The following is a 15,170-nucleotide window of genomic DNA, read 5'->3' as shown; positions in this document are numbered from 1 at the left end:
TGGTCAAATTCTCATTATTGTCGCAAGAAAGTTTTTTTTTTTTTTTTTTTAAATTTAACGTGAAGATTAGAGATAGGAAATATAATATATTCAAATGTTTTGCAGAAAGATACTGGTTTGGTTGCATCTATATTTAAATTTGTAACAGATTAGTCTTATCATTCGCAGGTCGTTGTCCCATACAATCATTTCATAGTTCATACCAAGTTCAAATCAAATTCGTGCCTATCAAAACCATCAAAGACGTCTTTCTCATTTTCATTCTAAGGAGTCTTGAGGAAAAAAATATCAAAAATTCATCCAAATTTATTATTTTTCACTTTGGGTTTTACTTTTTCACCTTTTCATAAAAATAAAATGAACCTAATTAGTCAACCGGGAAGCATTCATAAATTTTAAAAAAAATCAAAATTTTTATTTCAATTTGATAAAAATCAATTTGGTATTAGACCATGATTGTTTTTGAAACTTTGAAAGATATAAGTGTTTATTCGACTCTCTCAACATAATGACCACTAGTGGCTTTAATAATTATTCATCATTATTATAATTTCATTTCCTATTGCAAAAAAATGATGATTCATCACTCGGAATTTGCATAAATTATCATTTCGAACGAAAACATAAAGAAAGTCCGCCATTTTTGGTAACCCTGCTTTCAATATTTTTGGTAACACTGGTTATTAAACAAATTGATAACAAAACAAAGATGTAAACAAGTTGTTATTTTGCAGTATGTATTTTTCTATTCTGTCAGCACTTCGAAGTTTATTTAAAAGTTTGTCGTTTTAAAATCGAATTGTCGTGATTTATGTTCGTTAATAATGTGAAGTGGCGTCGTAATCGATCAAATGATTATTCAAGCAATACGTAAAGTACTCGTATCCAAACATGGAGTCCATCAAGAAGTTCTACTCTAATCTGAACCTCGTTACTTCGCAACTATTACGGAATTGGACAAAAAAATTCACCCTGCCTTATTATCAGGTAATTGTAAGAATAAAGAAAACCCTAATGATCCGTTAATTGACGTAGTGGCAACACAATCTATTGTCGTTGGATCATTTCAAAGTGAGATATTGTTATCGCGATGGTCTCATGGTCGTTGAGGGTATTTTTTCACGTCAAATTATGGATATGAGTTTTGAAAACTTTTGGTGAAGTAAAGTTTCTGCGACGAAATGGTTAATAGATATTTTGCTGTAGTAAAAAAAACACCTGGTTGGTACTTTACATTTACCAGTATGTTTAGTGAAATTAATTTATCGTTTCAGAACGCTGTGTTGTTGACTATTCCTGTAATTTTGGTCATTTTCATTGTCGCTGTTTACGTTATTCGCAGATGGAGATCGAAAAGTGAGCTCTTTATTTTTATTTTTATATTTATATGTTTTTACTTTTTCAATTCGATTATATGAAATTTCTTCGTTCTTAGATTACATTCAAATCGGAGGAAAAGGTTTAATGTCTGGCATGATGTACGCTACGAAGCCAAGATTTCGTAAACGAGATAAAGTCATGTTCTACGGACGTAAAATGCTACGAAAGGTAAACAATAAAAACAAATTACTCGATCGAAATAGCCAGATATTTGTCATCTAATCGTAATCAAATTCCATTTCGTAGGTAAAATCCATATCAGGACAAGTACGCGGAGGACAGGGTAAAAAACGTAAATTGATGTTGAAATTCGCGCACAAATTGCTCAGAATGAAAAGAGATGCTATGCCTCAAAGATTAAAGGTATATTTTACGACCGTTCGTCATGTTTAGGGGGGTAATTTTAGTGTATTTTTTTTATCAACGATTGTGTTCTTTAAGGTCGAACCTCCTGTTGAATATTTACAAGAAGATCTCACCAGATTAGACGAACAACGTGTTCCTCCTGATGCGTTTTATATGTTGCAAAGTATCAGGTACCTATACTCGTTATAATATGTTCGTAATTCTCGCATCGATTCGCTTTCTGATGTCGAAACTAATACAATGAATTATTATTTGTGCAGAGTTTTCGGTCATTTCGAGAAACCGGTGTTTTTAAAATTATGTAAACATATCGAAATTATGAATGTACCAGCTGGATCGTATTTATTCAAAATTGGTGAGTTTTTTATACTGTTTCAAATTCCGAATTTCTATTCCTAATTATGTACTAAGTAGGTATCTGTTTTGTCCGAAGGTGATCCCGATGAAAATGTATTTATCGTACAAAATGGCAAAATTAACGTATTCGTGACCAATCAAGAAGGCTTATCGATATCTTTGAAAATTGTCAAAACCGGTGATTCGTTAACCTCGTTGTTGAGTTTTGCTGATGTTCTCACCGTAAGTACTTACAATATGCTTTGGAAGTTCCCTGATCACAGAATGAGTCACTCATCTTTATTTTTATTCGAACAGGGTCATCCCAAACCGTACAAAACCGTATGTGCTCGAGCTTTAGAAGATTCAACTGTTGTCAAATTACCCGTATCAGGTTTCCAAGAAGTGTTCGAAGAATACCCCGAATTACTAATTAGAGTAATGCAGGTTATTTTAGTTCGTTTACAACGAGTCACGTTGACAGCTCTGCACCAGTATCTAGGTTTATCTACCGAATTAGTGAATCCTGTGAGTACATTATACGGGTATATTATCTCCACTGGATGTATTTTTCAACCGGATTTATTTTTTTTTCATTTTTTCTGTTGTAGAGTTACCATAAAAAGAAAATCAGTTTATTTTCTACTTCTCCTACTAAACACAGATCTCGAGAATGTTTTGCCAACAGCGATAATTCTCAATCTTCCAGTAAGCTCCCAGAGCAATCTCTCCGTCTTCCTTTGTATAATCAACGTCTACCTAAAGTTCACTCCTTTTATACAGGTTATCACGAAATGTTAGCGGAAAACAATATTGAGAGTAGTTTGACGTATCAGCCAACTACTACATTACCTCCTGATTTTCTCGGGCTTCCGAACTTGCTCTCTAATACCGGTACCCATAAACAACATCGTCGTTCTAAATCTGGCATAGAAGTACGTCATCAACCAGATCTGACCAATGATATTGATATGTCAGCTTCTCAGGTACTACGATGTGTTCGAAATTCTTTACGAATCGCAGTGGCGTATTCGAAAGGAGAATATTTCGAGTCTGTTTGAAAGAATTATCTCGAATACGCCACCGTGTACGGATTATTTTATCGAAACAAATTATTATTTTCAGCACCACGACGTGCAACCTACTCGTAAAAAAACCGTCACCGGCGAGACTCCTATTGACGAAACGACTCTAATTCAAACAGCTGTGGATGCATTTGTTAAAGAACTAGGACTTGAAGATGACTCACTGCTCTCCGGCAAAGTAGAAATACGCGAAATACCCGCCGGAACTTATTTAATGCAGGAAGAATCTCATAAAGTAATCTTGGATGCTATTTTAATACTAGTGTGGCGCAGTTCGATTGGCAAAAAAGTGCTCTAAAATTGAATTTGGCTGGATTTTTTGCTGCTCAAAAAATTCGGCGGGCTTTTTTCATAATTTAAGTTTAAAATATCACAAAAAAGTATTTTAGGTGGAGCCTAAAAAAGCCTAAAAAAATCCCCTATTTTCAAAATGGCTCAGGCGCCTCAATTAAAATTTCTCGGAGGCATTCGAATATTTGGACGACATTTTTTTTCGAGTATTTTTGAACAATTTCAAGCCCAAAACTGGGATATGATTTTTGGGATTTTTGAAAAAAGTGTCATGTAACTTATTAAAATGGGCTAAAATTTCTCGAATAATTTAAATATTTTGACGAAAATGTTTTTTGAGCTTTTTTTTTAGAGAATTCTGACAAGGGAGCCTCTTGAGGTGTCCGCCTCCGATTTGAACGGGACCGCGATTTTTGGAAAGAGCATGTTCTAAAACGCCCAAATCCAAATTTTCAGCTGCCCAAGTTCATTTTTCGATTTTTGGAGAATTTTTGAAAATTCAAAATTGACTATTTTGGTGATTTATGTTTTTTTAAAAAAAGTACGTACTTAGAGATGTGCACTTTTCAGAAAAGTAATTTTGGTGAAATGAAAAGTGAAAAGTTCATTGAAAAGTGTGAAAAGTTGTGAAAAGTGTGAAAAGTAAATCGTGTGAGTCTCATTTTAAAGCTCTCTGTAAAAGCTTCAAATTGATGTATTTTTTACCTATCTAAAACACACAAAAAAACAAATCATTTTTTTGACCTACTTAATCGAATAGTGGCAGTTTTGAGCCTTTCTAGAGCCTCTAATATTTTTGGGTTTTTTAGATTTGAAAAAAATGTTGTGAAAAATATCAAAAATGGGTGCTGAATTGCGAAAAGGGAGGAGTGGAGAGAGTGAAACTTGATATTTGACTTCATCAATGAGGTCAGTGATCTCTGATGAGTAAATTGATTGGTCACTCGCTTTTTTTTAAAGTAAAAACTGAAAAGTGAAATGAAAAGTAGGAACTTTTCTTTTCAACTTTTCATTGAAAGAAAAGTACTTTTCACTTTTCACTTTTCACACTGCACATCTCTATACGTACTTGATCAGTAAAAAAGTTCAAAATAAGTCCTAAAACTGATATTAACCCCCCCCCCATCCAAATTTCGCCATTTCCAGCTATTCTGGAGCCTCCAGCGCTATTTTTTAATTTCTCCAGAATTTTGAATGTGCCCCAGAAGGGGTGAATATAAAGTTGGGCAGCTAAAAATCGAGTTGTGTGTTATACTCGACCTGTTTAACGAATTCATCTACATTTGAGCCGATTCTGGAGCGGACACCTCAAGAGTGGTTTTTTGACCAGCTTTTTTCATAATAAGAAATCAGAAAAAATCAAAATTTTACCGTTTGCGAGGAAATTTTTGAAATTTGCGCTAATCGCAGTATTTTGTCATGAACTAACACCACGAGGGCGAATTTCGCTATTTCCAGCCATTCTGGAGCCTCCAGCACGATTTTCTACCTCTCCAGAATTTTGAATTTGCTCCAGATGGCGTGAATATGCAGTTGGGCAGCTAAAAATTGAGTTGTGTATTAGACTCGGTCTGTTTAACGAGTTAATTCACATTTGAGCCGATTTTGAGAGTGACTATTCAAGAGTGGTTTTTTGACCAGCTTTTTTTCGAAATAAAAATATTCAAAAAATTTCTCGTTTGCGAGGAAATTTTCGAAATTTGCACGAATCGCAGTATTTTGTCATGAACTAAGCCCACGAGGGCGAATTTCGCCATTTCCAGCAATTCTGGAGGCTCCAGCGCGATTTTTCAATTTCTCCAGAATTTTGAATTTGCTCCAGAAGGTGTGAATACGAAGTTAGGCAGCTAAAAATCAAGTTGTATATTACACTCGACCTGTTTAACGAGTTTATCCACATTTGAGCCGATTTTGAGAGTGACACCTCAAAAGTGGCTTTTTGACCAGCTTTTTTCAAAATTAAAAAATCCAAAAATCAAAAAATAACCGTTTGTGAGGAAATTTTTGAAATTTGCGCGAATCGCTGTATTTTTTCAAGAACTAACCCCCGGAGCACAAATTCTACCATTTCCAGCCGTTTTGGAGCGAGAGTGACACCTCAAAAAACCACTCTTGAGGTTTCACTCTCAAAATAGGATCAAATGTGGATAAACTCGTTAAACAGGTCGAGTGTAATATAAGTACAACTCGATTTTTAGCTGCCTAGCTTCATATTCACGCCTTCTGGAGCAAATTCAAAATTCTGGAGAAATTGAAAATCGCGTTGGAGGCTCCAGAATGGCAGGAAATTGTGAAATTTGGATTTGAGGGGTTAGTTTTAGGCAAACTACAGCGATTCGCGTGAATTTCAAAAATTTCCACAAAAACGGGAAACTTTTGATTTTTTGGATTTTTTAATTTTGAAAAAATCTGGTCAAAAAGCCACTTTTGAGGTGTCACTCTCAAAATCGGCTCAAATGTGGATAAACTCGTTAAACAGGTCGAGTGTATTACACAACTCGATTTTTAGCTGTCCAACTGCATATTCACGCCATCTGGAGCAAATTCAAAATTCTGGAGAGGTTGAAAATCGTGCTGGAGGCTCCAGAATGACTGGAACTTGTAAAATTTTGATTTGGGGGGTTAGATTTGGACAAAATACAGCGATTCGCGTGAATTTCAAAAATTTCCACAAAAACGGGAAACTTTTGATTTTTTGGATTTTTTAATTTTGAAAAAATGTGGTCAAAAAGCCACTTTTGAGGTGTCACTCTCAAAATCGGCTCAAATGTGGATAAACTCGTTAAACCGGTCGAGTGTGATATACAACTAGATTTTTAGCTGCCCAACTTCATATTCACGCCTTCTGGAGCATATTCAAAATTCTGGAGAAATTGAAAAATCGCGCTGGAGGCTCCAGAATGGCTAAAAATGGTAAAATTTGGATTTTGGTAATTAATATTAGTTTTGGGACTCATTTTGACCATTTTTATTGATCAAGTACGTACTTTTTTAAAAAAAAAGCATAAATCGCCAAAAACAGTCAATTTTGAATTTTCAAAAATTTGCAAGAAATCGAGAAATGAACTTGGGCAGCTGAAAATTTGGTTTGGGGGGTTTTAGACTATGCTCTTTCCAAAAATCGCGGTCCCGTTCAAATCGGAGTGTGACACCTCAAGAGGTTCCCTTGTAAATTTCGACACAAAATCAAAAATTTCAATCGAAACTTTTTGGAGTATTACTAAAGCGTTTTTGAAGAATTTTAAAACCAAACTTGTGTCAGAATTTTCGAGTTTTTAAATTTTAACCCATTTTGATAAGTAGCATGGGCTTTTTTTCAAAAATATCAAATATCATGATTCAGTTTTGAGCTAAAAATTCTTTTAAAATGCTCAAAACACATTTTCGTCGAAATATTTTGCCTTCTTACGAAATGTTAACCCATTTTGATAGGTCGCATGATATTTTTTTAAACATCATGATTCATGACCCAGTTTAAAGCTCAAAATTCTTCAACAAAAGTGTTCAAAAAAAATATTTCGTTGAATATTTGAATTTTTCGCAAAATTTTAATCCATTTTGATACGTTGCAAGGTCACTTTTGAAAATTCTTTAACAGTTAATTTCTACTTGAAAGGGCCGGGGGGGGGGTGATTTTGGAATAGTGCGAGCCGTTTTGCCAGTTGGACTCATTCGTAAGACATATGTCAGATGATTTTCATAAAAATTTATCTATATAACCAGGACGTAGCGTTAATTTACCTGATGTCCGGCACGCTGTCAGTTTATCAAAAGAAAATGGACGATAACGAAGAAGAAATTCACCTTTATACGGTCTATCCCGGAGAGATTTTCGGAGGATTGGCAGTGCTGACCGGCGAACAGAGCTTTTTCACCATTAAAACAAAGCATTTCTCCCGGATCGCGTTGATCTCTAAAACTACCATTTATGGGTAAATGATCGTATTTTTTAATTTCAGTCAATCTGCCTGAATCTCGCAACAAACCGTATAAATTATTGATCGCTTCTTTGGTTGCAGTATTTTAAGGGAAAGACCTCCGGTAGTTCTGCATTTAGCTGACACAGTTGTTAGACGTATGTCGCCGTTCGTACGTCAAGTGGATTTCGCTTTAGATTGGGTATTTATCGAAAGTGGACGAGCACTGTACAGACAAGACGAAGAATCAGACAGCACGTACATTGTTCTCAGTGGACGTCTGCGATCCGTTATTACGCATTCGGATGGTCGAAAAGAACTAGTTGGAGAATATGGCAAAGGAGACTTGATCGGAATTGTGAGTAATTGTACGAAAAATAATTACTCTCGTAGTAAAATTCACTTTTAAAATGATTTATTACGTTGCTTGTAGGTTGAAATGGTTACTCAAACGAGACGAAGTACCACCATTATGGCGGTTCGTGATTCCGAATTGGCTAAATTACCCGAAGGATTATTCAACGGCATGAAATTAAGGTTTCCTATCGTCGTTACCAGGCTGATTAATTTATTAGGACATCGGATTTTAGGTGAAAATGAAAATAGCGAAGTGTATAATAAATTAATTTTAATCGAGATACTAAATCGACGTGAATTCTAGGATCGTGGAAGAAACCTTCGTTAAGTCCAAGTATGGAAATAAACAATGTCCAGAGTAACTTTTCTACGATAGCGATTGTACCAATCACTGACGATGTACCGCTTACTTCGTTCACTTACGAGCTGTATCATTCCTTATCAGCGATCGGTAATAATTTGAAAAAATTATTATTCCGTTTTCACGAGAATGGATTTGTGATTGTGGGATTTTTTCAACAGGTTCTACTCTTCGTTTAACTTCGGAAATAATTCGTAAAAATTTCGGACCTTCTATTATGGACGCGAACAACGAGTACAGACTTATATCGTGGTTAGCTCAACAAGAAGATCATTACAAAATAACTTTGTATCAATGCGATAGCACTTTTACTCTCTGGACTCAACGTTGCGTTCGACAAGCAGACTGTATATTAATCGTAGGCCTTGGTAAAAACCCTCCCAGCGTTTGTAGGGTAAGTTTGCTCTCTTTAATTAACCTCCAAATATTTCATTCTCGTGTACTTTATTTATTTTTCGGTCGATTGTTCGCAGATCGAGAAAGAAATCGAAAAACTAGCCATAAGAACCCAAAAGGAACTGGTGCTGTTGCATCATGAAGGAGCTAATCTACCAAATAATACGGTAACTTGGTTGAATATGCGATCGTGGGTATCTTCGCACCATCATATCCAGTGCAATAAACGAGTTTTCACTACCAAATCGCAGTACAGAATTGTAAGATTATTATTATTAAATCTAAAAAGTGATGATTTCTACGAAGGTAAAAAAACAATTTAACTCGAATCGATTCTTTTCGTAGAACGAATTATACAGCAAAGTTCTAATGTCCGAACCGAACATTCATTCTGATTTTTCTCGACTCGCGAGATGGTTAACCGGTACATCTGTGGGATTAGTTCTCGGTGGAGGAGGTGCCAGAGGTGCTGCTCATGTCGGTATGATTAAATCAATCCAAGTACGTATTTTTGTTCTATTACATTCTACATGGCTGCAGATTCAGTCAAACGTAAAGTTTCATCTACGATGGTGATATTCCTTCGTTTAGGAAGCTGGAATACCTATCGATATGGTTGGCGGTGTCAGCATCGGTGCGTTTATGGGCGGTTTATGGTGTATGGAAAGAAATATAACGACAGTCACACAAAAAGCCAGGCAGTGGGCATTTGTAAGTTGTACGAACCTGTAATCCGAATGTAACGTATTGATCGGTTTGAAAATCAATTTATCGGTTATTTCTTGCAGAAAATGACTCATTGGTGGAGGCAGTTATTGGATTTGACGTATCCGGTAACTTCCATGTTCACTGGACGTGATTTTAATGCCACCATCAAGGCTACTTTTAACGATACTCAAATCGAAGACTTATGGTTACCATATTTTACAATTACCACCGATATATCGGCCAGTGAAATGCGTATTCATACACACGGTGAATAATTATCACTTGCTTATATGTTGTATTCTGCTAACGTTAAAGTAGTGTTTTCTGGCCGGATTTTCGTTCACTGTTCACCTTTTTCGATAATATAAATCATAATCGACTGTGGTGTGTGTCGATTTGTGACAGAATTGGGAGAAAATACGCTTATTTGTTTTGTAATATCGTCAAAACTGATTTTAATTTTATTTTGGCATATTTGAATTTGTGTTCGGTATTCGAACGTAGACTTGAATGCTATCTTAAATTCTTAGATTTGCTTATCGAGGATCTTAGACGTTTTAGTCGTTCCCTTGTGTGGTGTTACTTTATTTTGGGTATTTTTGAACTGGTTTTTTTGTTGTTTTTGTTGTTGCTACAGTTTTATGAATCAATAGATAGCGAGTTCTTTAGTGAACAAAATAAAATTACAGATAATCCGGCTCTAAAGACATTTCCGCTTGCTGGGATTCCTTTCTTTTAGAAATTATTATTTTCAATTCGATTAAAAACCTTAGGAGTAATATGTGTGTACTTTGTAAAATACTCGTAGAAAGAAATTATAATTGATTCTGTTCAACAAAACGTTGACGATTGCTAATTCCACTTTCTAAAATTATTCGTTTTGTAATGTTTTAATTGATCGATGACGATGAATTGAAAATTGACTAATGTGTTATTTTTTTTACTAAGTATTATTATTACTCCGAGGGTTTCATTGAAATCAGTGGTGTTGAATTGAACGAGAATTATCACGAATAATCTTCATTCAAACTTCACCATTGAAATTCTTATTTGTAATTATTCGTTAGATTTTAATCTAATTACCTAACTACAATTTAATGTTACGAATTCACAAACGGTTTATGATGGCCCTGCGATTAGATGATTAACATGAAGCCTGCTTGGAAAAATAAATTCCTGCATGACACGCTTATTATTATTATTATTATTTATACGAATTTCGTTTCACTATGTTTTCTCTTTCGTTTGCATGACTTGCTAAAATTTTTGTTTTATGTATAATCAATGGTGACCAACAACCCCCAACTTAACGTAGATCTACCTAAAAATATACATAATAAGGTGTAAATAATTTTCATTGCAGGATCATTGTGGCGATATATTCGCGCATCGATGTCGTTATCCGGCTATATGCCCCCTTTGTGTGACCCGATTGATGGGCATCTTCTGTTGGACGGAGGCTATGTTAATAATCTACCAGGTAGCCATCACAAGCGGTTTGTGCGTGCTAGCGCCAGATCGTCGATATATTTTTCGAAAAAAAAAACACTTCCAAATACCGTGTGATCTGAATGATGAGATCTTGAGCGCTAGTATTGAATAAATTCGTAAGAAAGAAAATTATTTTTGTGAATTGTGAAAATGTAGGAGATCTGTGGCGATATGTGCGTGCTAGTATGACTATAGCTGGAGTTCTTCCGCCGATGTTTGATCCTTCGGATAATCATTTATTGCTCGATGGTTGTTACGTGAATAATGTACCAGGTAGATAAACTGACGGTAGCGTATTTATTGAGCATTTCAAGTATATTAAATGATGGAAATGCGGTTTCAAAGCACTAATGAATAATCAAAAAATCGACAATTTTTCTCAAACAAATGAACACTTGTACATTTTATGGTTTAAATTGAAAGTAGTTGCGCTCAGATAATAATTCAAATCACATTAAACGTATCGCTTTTACTCACTGCTGAATACTAAACAACTCGTCGCTAACGAATATTATTTTTGCATTGCAGCTGATATAATGCGAAGTCAAGGTGCCAAATTTATCTTAGCTATCGACGTCGGATCTCAAGACGATGCAGATTTCACCAATTATGGAGATTCGTTATCTGGATGGTGGTTATTGTGGAAAAGATATAATCCGTTCGCATCTCCGATCAAAGTTCCTAATCTACCCGATATACAGTCTAGATTAGCTTATGTTTCTTGTGTTCGTCAGTTAGAAGTAAGTTAAACTTTATTCTGCATTATTCGTTCGAGTAAACCTTAATCTACGAATTTCAATTATCGATATTTCATTTTAGGAAGTTAAAACTAGTAATTATTGCGAATATATTAGACCACCGATTGATAAATACAGAACATTGCAGTTCAGTAGTTTTGACGAAATCAGGGTAAGTTAATGCTTTGATGTTGATATTTATATCTTTATTAGTTCGTAGTTGATGTTTAATAATTTATTGAAATATGTTCGGTTCCAGGAAGTAGGATATAATCACGGTAAAACATACTTCGCTGGTCTAATGAAAGCTGGCGGTCTGCCATTCGCTTCCAAAGCAACAGAAGCAACTAGTAAAAGCAATTTTAATAATATAATTGGTTCGAGTAAATCGCAACCATCGGCATCAGCTTTAAACTACACGTTCACCGATTTAGCTCAAATGGTTTGTAAAGTGCCCAGAGAAATGTACGTAGAAGGTGAGTAACGTTTATATTTTCAATTTCTAACTACCTACTAGGAATATAATGTACGATTTGGTATTTGCTTTATTGAAAATCATTGTGTTGATGTAGAATCGTCATCGTCCGATGATTACGAAGCTGATGAAGAAGATACGCACGAAGTCGGTTACGTCTCCGAGCCTTCAGCGAGTATCTTGAGCGTAAGTTGTCACTAATTTTCTTATATCTTTATTTTTGCGATGAATATGTACTTATGATCGATGCAGAATACAAAATAAATTATATTTTTTTGTTTTCACAGAACGTAAACGTTCTACGACATCGACACACTGGTTCGTTATCGTTATCTGAGAACGAATTAGAATTAGAATCAGAAAGCGAAGGATCAATTTTACATCAAGACACAACATTTTCATAATTTGTTCGTTCATCTCACTTTGACATATTAGGGTATTTTTCAAGCATATACAATATCGAAACAAATTGCGTATATTTTTTTCATTTTTTATTTTCATTTTACACGCGTCATTGTTTTCTATTCGAGTACTATACATTTTTGTTGTTGAAGTTGAATTTGGAAATAAACTTTATGCTGTGATATACTACATTATTTAATTATTTTTTTGACTCGATTAGTGCGATGCAATTTTTTTTAAGGTGTATTTTCTAAGATTTGTACTTTTAACGTACTTTTTATTTACCATTTTTTCTTTGTATCCAATTTTATGTGCCATTTGAGGGGTAATTTTGCTATAGTTTAATCGTTTGTTTATTTTTTTTTTTGTCAACGGTTTCGCAATCATTTTTTTCTTTTCGTTTATCAACATTGCTATCAAATGCAGTTACCTTATTTCACGGTGTTTTTTCAATAAAGTATTTTTTTCGTCGCATTTGTTCTTTTTTCGATGTATGTTTTGCGAATAGACATTTTATGTGGTGATATTTGCTGTTCGGGTATTAACTAAAAAGCATCATTTGAGTTACCGGACTATCGTTGGCTACAACTGAGCATCGTGATGTGGATTCAATACATTGAGGAAAGCTGCTACTAAATGCAACGAACCAGTGATCAAAACATGTAAGTTGGAATCTTCAACATTTTCTTTTAAATGTTCAACAGTATCGTTGACATTTTCAAATGATCTGACATTACTCTCATCACATTTGCTCATTCTAACCCAATCTGAACAGTATTGTTTGCTTCGTTCAAAGTCTTCGTTCCGATTCTCGTATTGAGCAGGGTATTCTAATAACATAGATTGAATTACTTATATCTGCGTACACATGTAGGTGTTCATCAATTAATTGAAAGATCACGAACCGAATAATTCAACGTACCTAAATGATCAGTTTTTTTGACATCAATTGCGTTGGGACAGAAAAATGCGTAGTCGAATTGGTTATTACGAATCAAGTTAGCCATTAAAGGTTCATGATCTCTATTACCGGTGATATTGAAAACCAGGACTCTTTTCGATCTGCAATCAAGAGGCAAGAGCACAATTCATCATCGGTGATAACGAAATTATGATTAGGTATTTGAATTGAGGGTATATTATTACGGTTTTGGGGTACTTTCCGAGTACCATTGAACGCAATTTTTGATACTTTCACAAGTATGGGCTCCATCCAAATAAAAGGTCAACTTATCGGAGTAACGAAATATTTGTGTTCTTCCAGGCCAATGACAGCTGCTCACACCCGAACAAACCTCATTAGTCAGCGATAAAACCGGAGCAAAAGACATGATGGAGTCTTTTTTGTACAGCTGAGGGTTCATCCAAGCGTTTGCAAGTTGAGCACCGAGAGATGCATTCAAGGCTTGAGCTGGGCTACAGATACCTAGACGGATTCTATTCATTACAAAATATGGACCCATGTTTGCTGCTACGAATAATGTGCACTGTGAATGGAAACAAATTAAAATGGATGTCGATGATTACTCCCAATGATTTCAAGTAGGTAAGCTTCTGCATGAACCTATATAATATATGCTTACATTTCTTTCGGAGGCTTTTTCTCGCAGAATTTTCATGACTGCTGCAGGCTGATTTGACATCGTAATGGCAGTACAATTACGCTTCATGATGCCAGCTTTTTGCCATGCGATTTCTTCTAACGTATTTCCGAGTAGTTTGACATGATCAAAATCTATTGAAGTGATTCCAACTACTGGAGTGTTTCTGTGAATGAAATCGCATCGATTAGGTATGGCAGGTTTGAACGTAATCAACAGAAGAGCTTTGGTATAGGACATCATTCGTTCTTACTTTAAGACATTGGTGCAATCGTATTCGCCTCCTATTCCGACTTCAATCACAGCTACGTCTACTTTTTCTTCAACGAATACTTTGAAGGCCATTATCGTTAAGAATGTAAAATAAGGTGGCATTTTGGGCGCCTCATTGTGATTCTAAACACGTGGATATTATTCTATATGTTTTTCTTCATTGATACCATACTGAGAATGATTTCGTTGATTTGCGAATTTCAACTTACATCGCTGCAACACAGCTTCCTATATATTTCCCAAAAATAATCGCTGAATTTTTGTCGACTAATTGGTTGTCCATTTATTCGAATCGTTTCTCTGACACTCATCAGATGAGGAGATGAATAGAACCCAGTTTTATATCCATATTGACGCAGAATCGATTCACAATACGCGCAAGTTGATCCTTTACCTTTGGTGCCTGCTACATGAATTACTGGTAAATTTTTCTCAACGAATTCGACATCAAGGCCGCATCTTCACAAACGAAACATTTCATTAAAGCTTAATTTTTATTAGATTATCCCTCCACAAATATTATTAGGTGTTAACCTACTTGGAGAAAAATCCAGTGACCGTTGCAATTTTTGATTCAGCGAATTGACACGACGACGGATCAGCTAAAACTTGTTTGTTGCTTTGTAAACAATTTAATGCATTTATGGCTCTCTGAAACAGTGCTATTTCACTTAAATCTTAATATCCTAAGCTTAAATAAATTGGCAGAAGGTTTACCTACCTGATAACTTTCGTTTTCTGAATGATACATATTTTTGCCTTGGTACTGAAACGTGTGGTTATTCGGTTTTCTCAGCGTTTTCAAATTCAATCGGAATGTTTTTCGGAATGAAGTTTCCATCTTCACGTAAATCGAATAACTGAAGATTATATTTAAAGAACGGCCCTAATCGCGGGTTTCAACTATGCAAAACTAATTACTACGATAGACATTATCGTAAAAAAATGGATAAAAGTGATACTGATAATTGTATCGTAACTTTTCTCTTTTTTC

The 15,170-nt window shown here is 35.1% G+C and overlaps 2 protein-coding genes across 5 annotated transcripts; one reads left to right on the top strand and one right to left on the bottom strand.

Moving 5' to 3' along the window:
- The first annotated feature begins 686 nt into the window (after positions 1 to 686).
- sws (patatin like phospholipase domain containing sws) lies at positions 687 to 12,491 on the top strand. 4 transcript variants are annotated; one of them, XM_065353551.1, is made up of 26 exons: positions 687 to 987; positions 1,275 to 1,356; positions 1,436 to 1,548; positions 1,627 to 1,743; positions 1,822 to 1,916; positions 2,007 to 2,101; positions 2,180 to 2,325; positions 2,401 to 2,610; positions 2,694 to 2,790; positions 2,866 to 3,068; positions 3,208 to 3,402; positions 7,182 to 7,390; positions 7,478 to 7,733; positions 7,809 to 7,965; positions 8,037 to 8,183; positions 8,255 to 8,487; positions 8,567 to 8,749; positions 8,835 to 8,990; positions 9,081 to 9,200; positions 9,278 to 9,464; positions 10,845 to 10,961; positions 11,217 to 11,428; positions 11,508 to 11,597; positions 11,685 to 11,901; positions 11,998 to 12,086; positions 12,188 to 12,491. In XM_065353551.1, the coding sequence occupies exons 1-26, from the start codon at positions 892 to 894 to the stop codon at positions 12,302 to 12,304; spliced, it is 3,939 nt and encodes a 1,312-aa protein (XP_065209623.1). In that variant the 5' UTR covers positions 687 to 891; the 3' UTR covers positions 12,305 to 12,491. The 4 variants fall into 4 exon arrangements, with proteins under 4 accessions (XP_065209623.1, XP_065209625.1, XP_065209622.1 ...); XM_065353550.1 differs by lacking the exon at positions 10,845 to 10,961 and adding an exon at positions 10,561 to 10,677 and having other exon boundaries at positions 693 to 987; XM_065353552.1 differs by lacking the exons at positions 687 to 987; positions 10,845 to 10,961 and adding exons at positions 1,057 to 1,184; positions 10,561 to 10,677.
- A 140-nt stretch (positions 12,492 to 12,631) lies between these two features.
- LOC135838039 (folylpolyglutamate synthase, mitochondrial-like) lies at positions 12,632 to 15,053 on the bottom strand. Its single transcript, XM_065353558.1, has 8 exons — positions 14,898 to 15,053; positions 14,715 to 14,827; positions 14,386 to 14,635; positions 14,157 to 14,299; positions 13,886 to 14,069; positions 13,449 to 13,789; positions 13,225 to 13,364; positions 12,632 to 13,132 (listed from the first exon to the last, which is right to left on the bottom strand). The coding sequence occupies exons 1-8, from the start codon at positions 15,015 to 15,017 to the stop codon at positions 12,885 to 12,887; spliced, it is 1,539 nt and encodes a 512-aa protein (XP_065209630.1). The 5' UTR covers positions 15,018 to 15,053; the 3' UTR covers positions 12,632 to 12,884.
- Between the last annotated feature and the right edge of the window lie 117 nt (positions 15,054 to 15,170).

The sequence above is a fragment of the Planococcus citri genome, chromosome 2 (assembly GCF_950023065.1).
Source record: "Planococcus citri chromosome 2, ihPlaCitr1.1, whole genome shotgun sequence".
Lineage (NCBI taxonomy): Eukaryota > Metazoa > Arthropoda > Insecta > Hemiptera > Pseudococcidae > Planococcus > Planococcus citri.
Note: the sequence above shows the minus strand (reverse complement) of the source record. Positions and strands in the feature narration are given on the sequence as shown.

Bases quoted from the DNA above. Each gene is read 5' to 3' on its own strand.
- sws (XM_065353551.1), top strand. From the start codon at position 892: ATGGAGTCCATCAAGAAGTTCTACTCTAATCTGAACCTCGTTACTTCG. The intron at 7,734-7,808 runs GTGAGTAATTGT...CGTTGCTTGTAG, and splicing joins AAGGAGACTTGATCGGAATT to GTTGAAATGGTTACTCAAAC. The intron at 8,750-8,834 runs GTAAGATTATTA...TTCTTTTCGTAG, and splicing joins CCAAATCGCAGTACAGAATT to AACGAATTATACAGCAAAGT.
- LOC135838039 (XM_065353558.1), bottom strand. From the start codon at position 15,017: ATGGAAACTTCATTCCGAAAAACATTCCGATTGAATTTGAAAACGCTG. The intron at 14,300-14,385 runs GTAAGTTGAAAT...CCACGTGTTTAG, and splicing joins GGAAGCTGTGTTGCAGCGAT to AATCACAATGAGGCGCCCAA. The intron at 13,133-13,224 runs GTACGTTGAATT...CTATGTTATTAG, and splicing joins CAAAAAAACTGATCATTTAG to AATACCCTGCTCAATACGAG.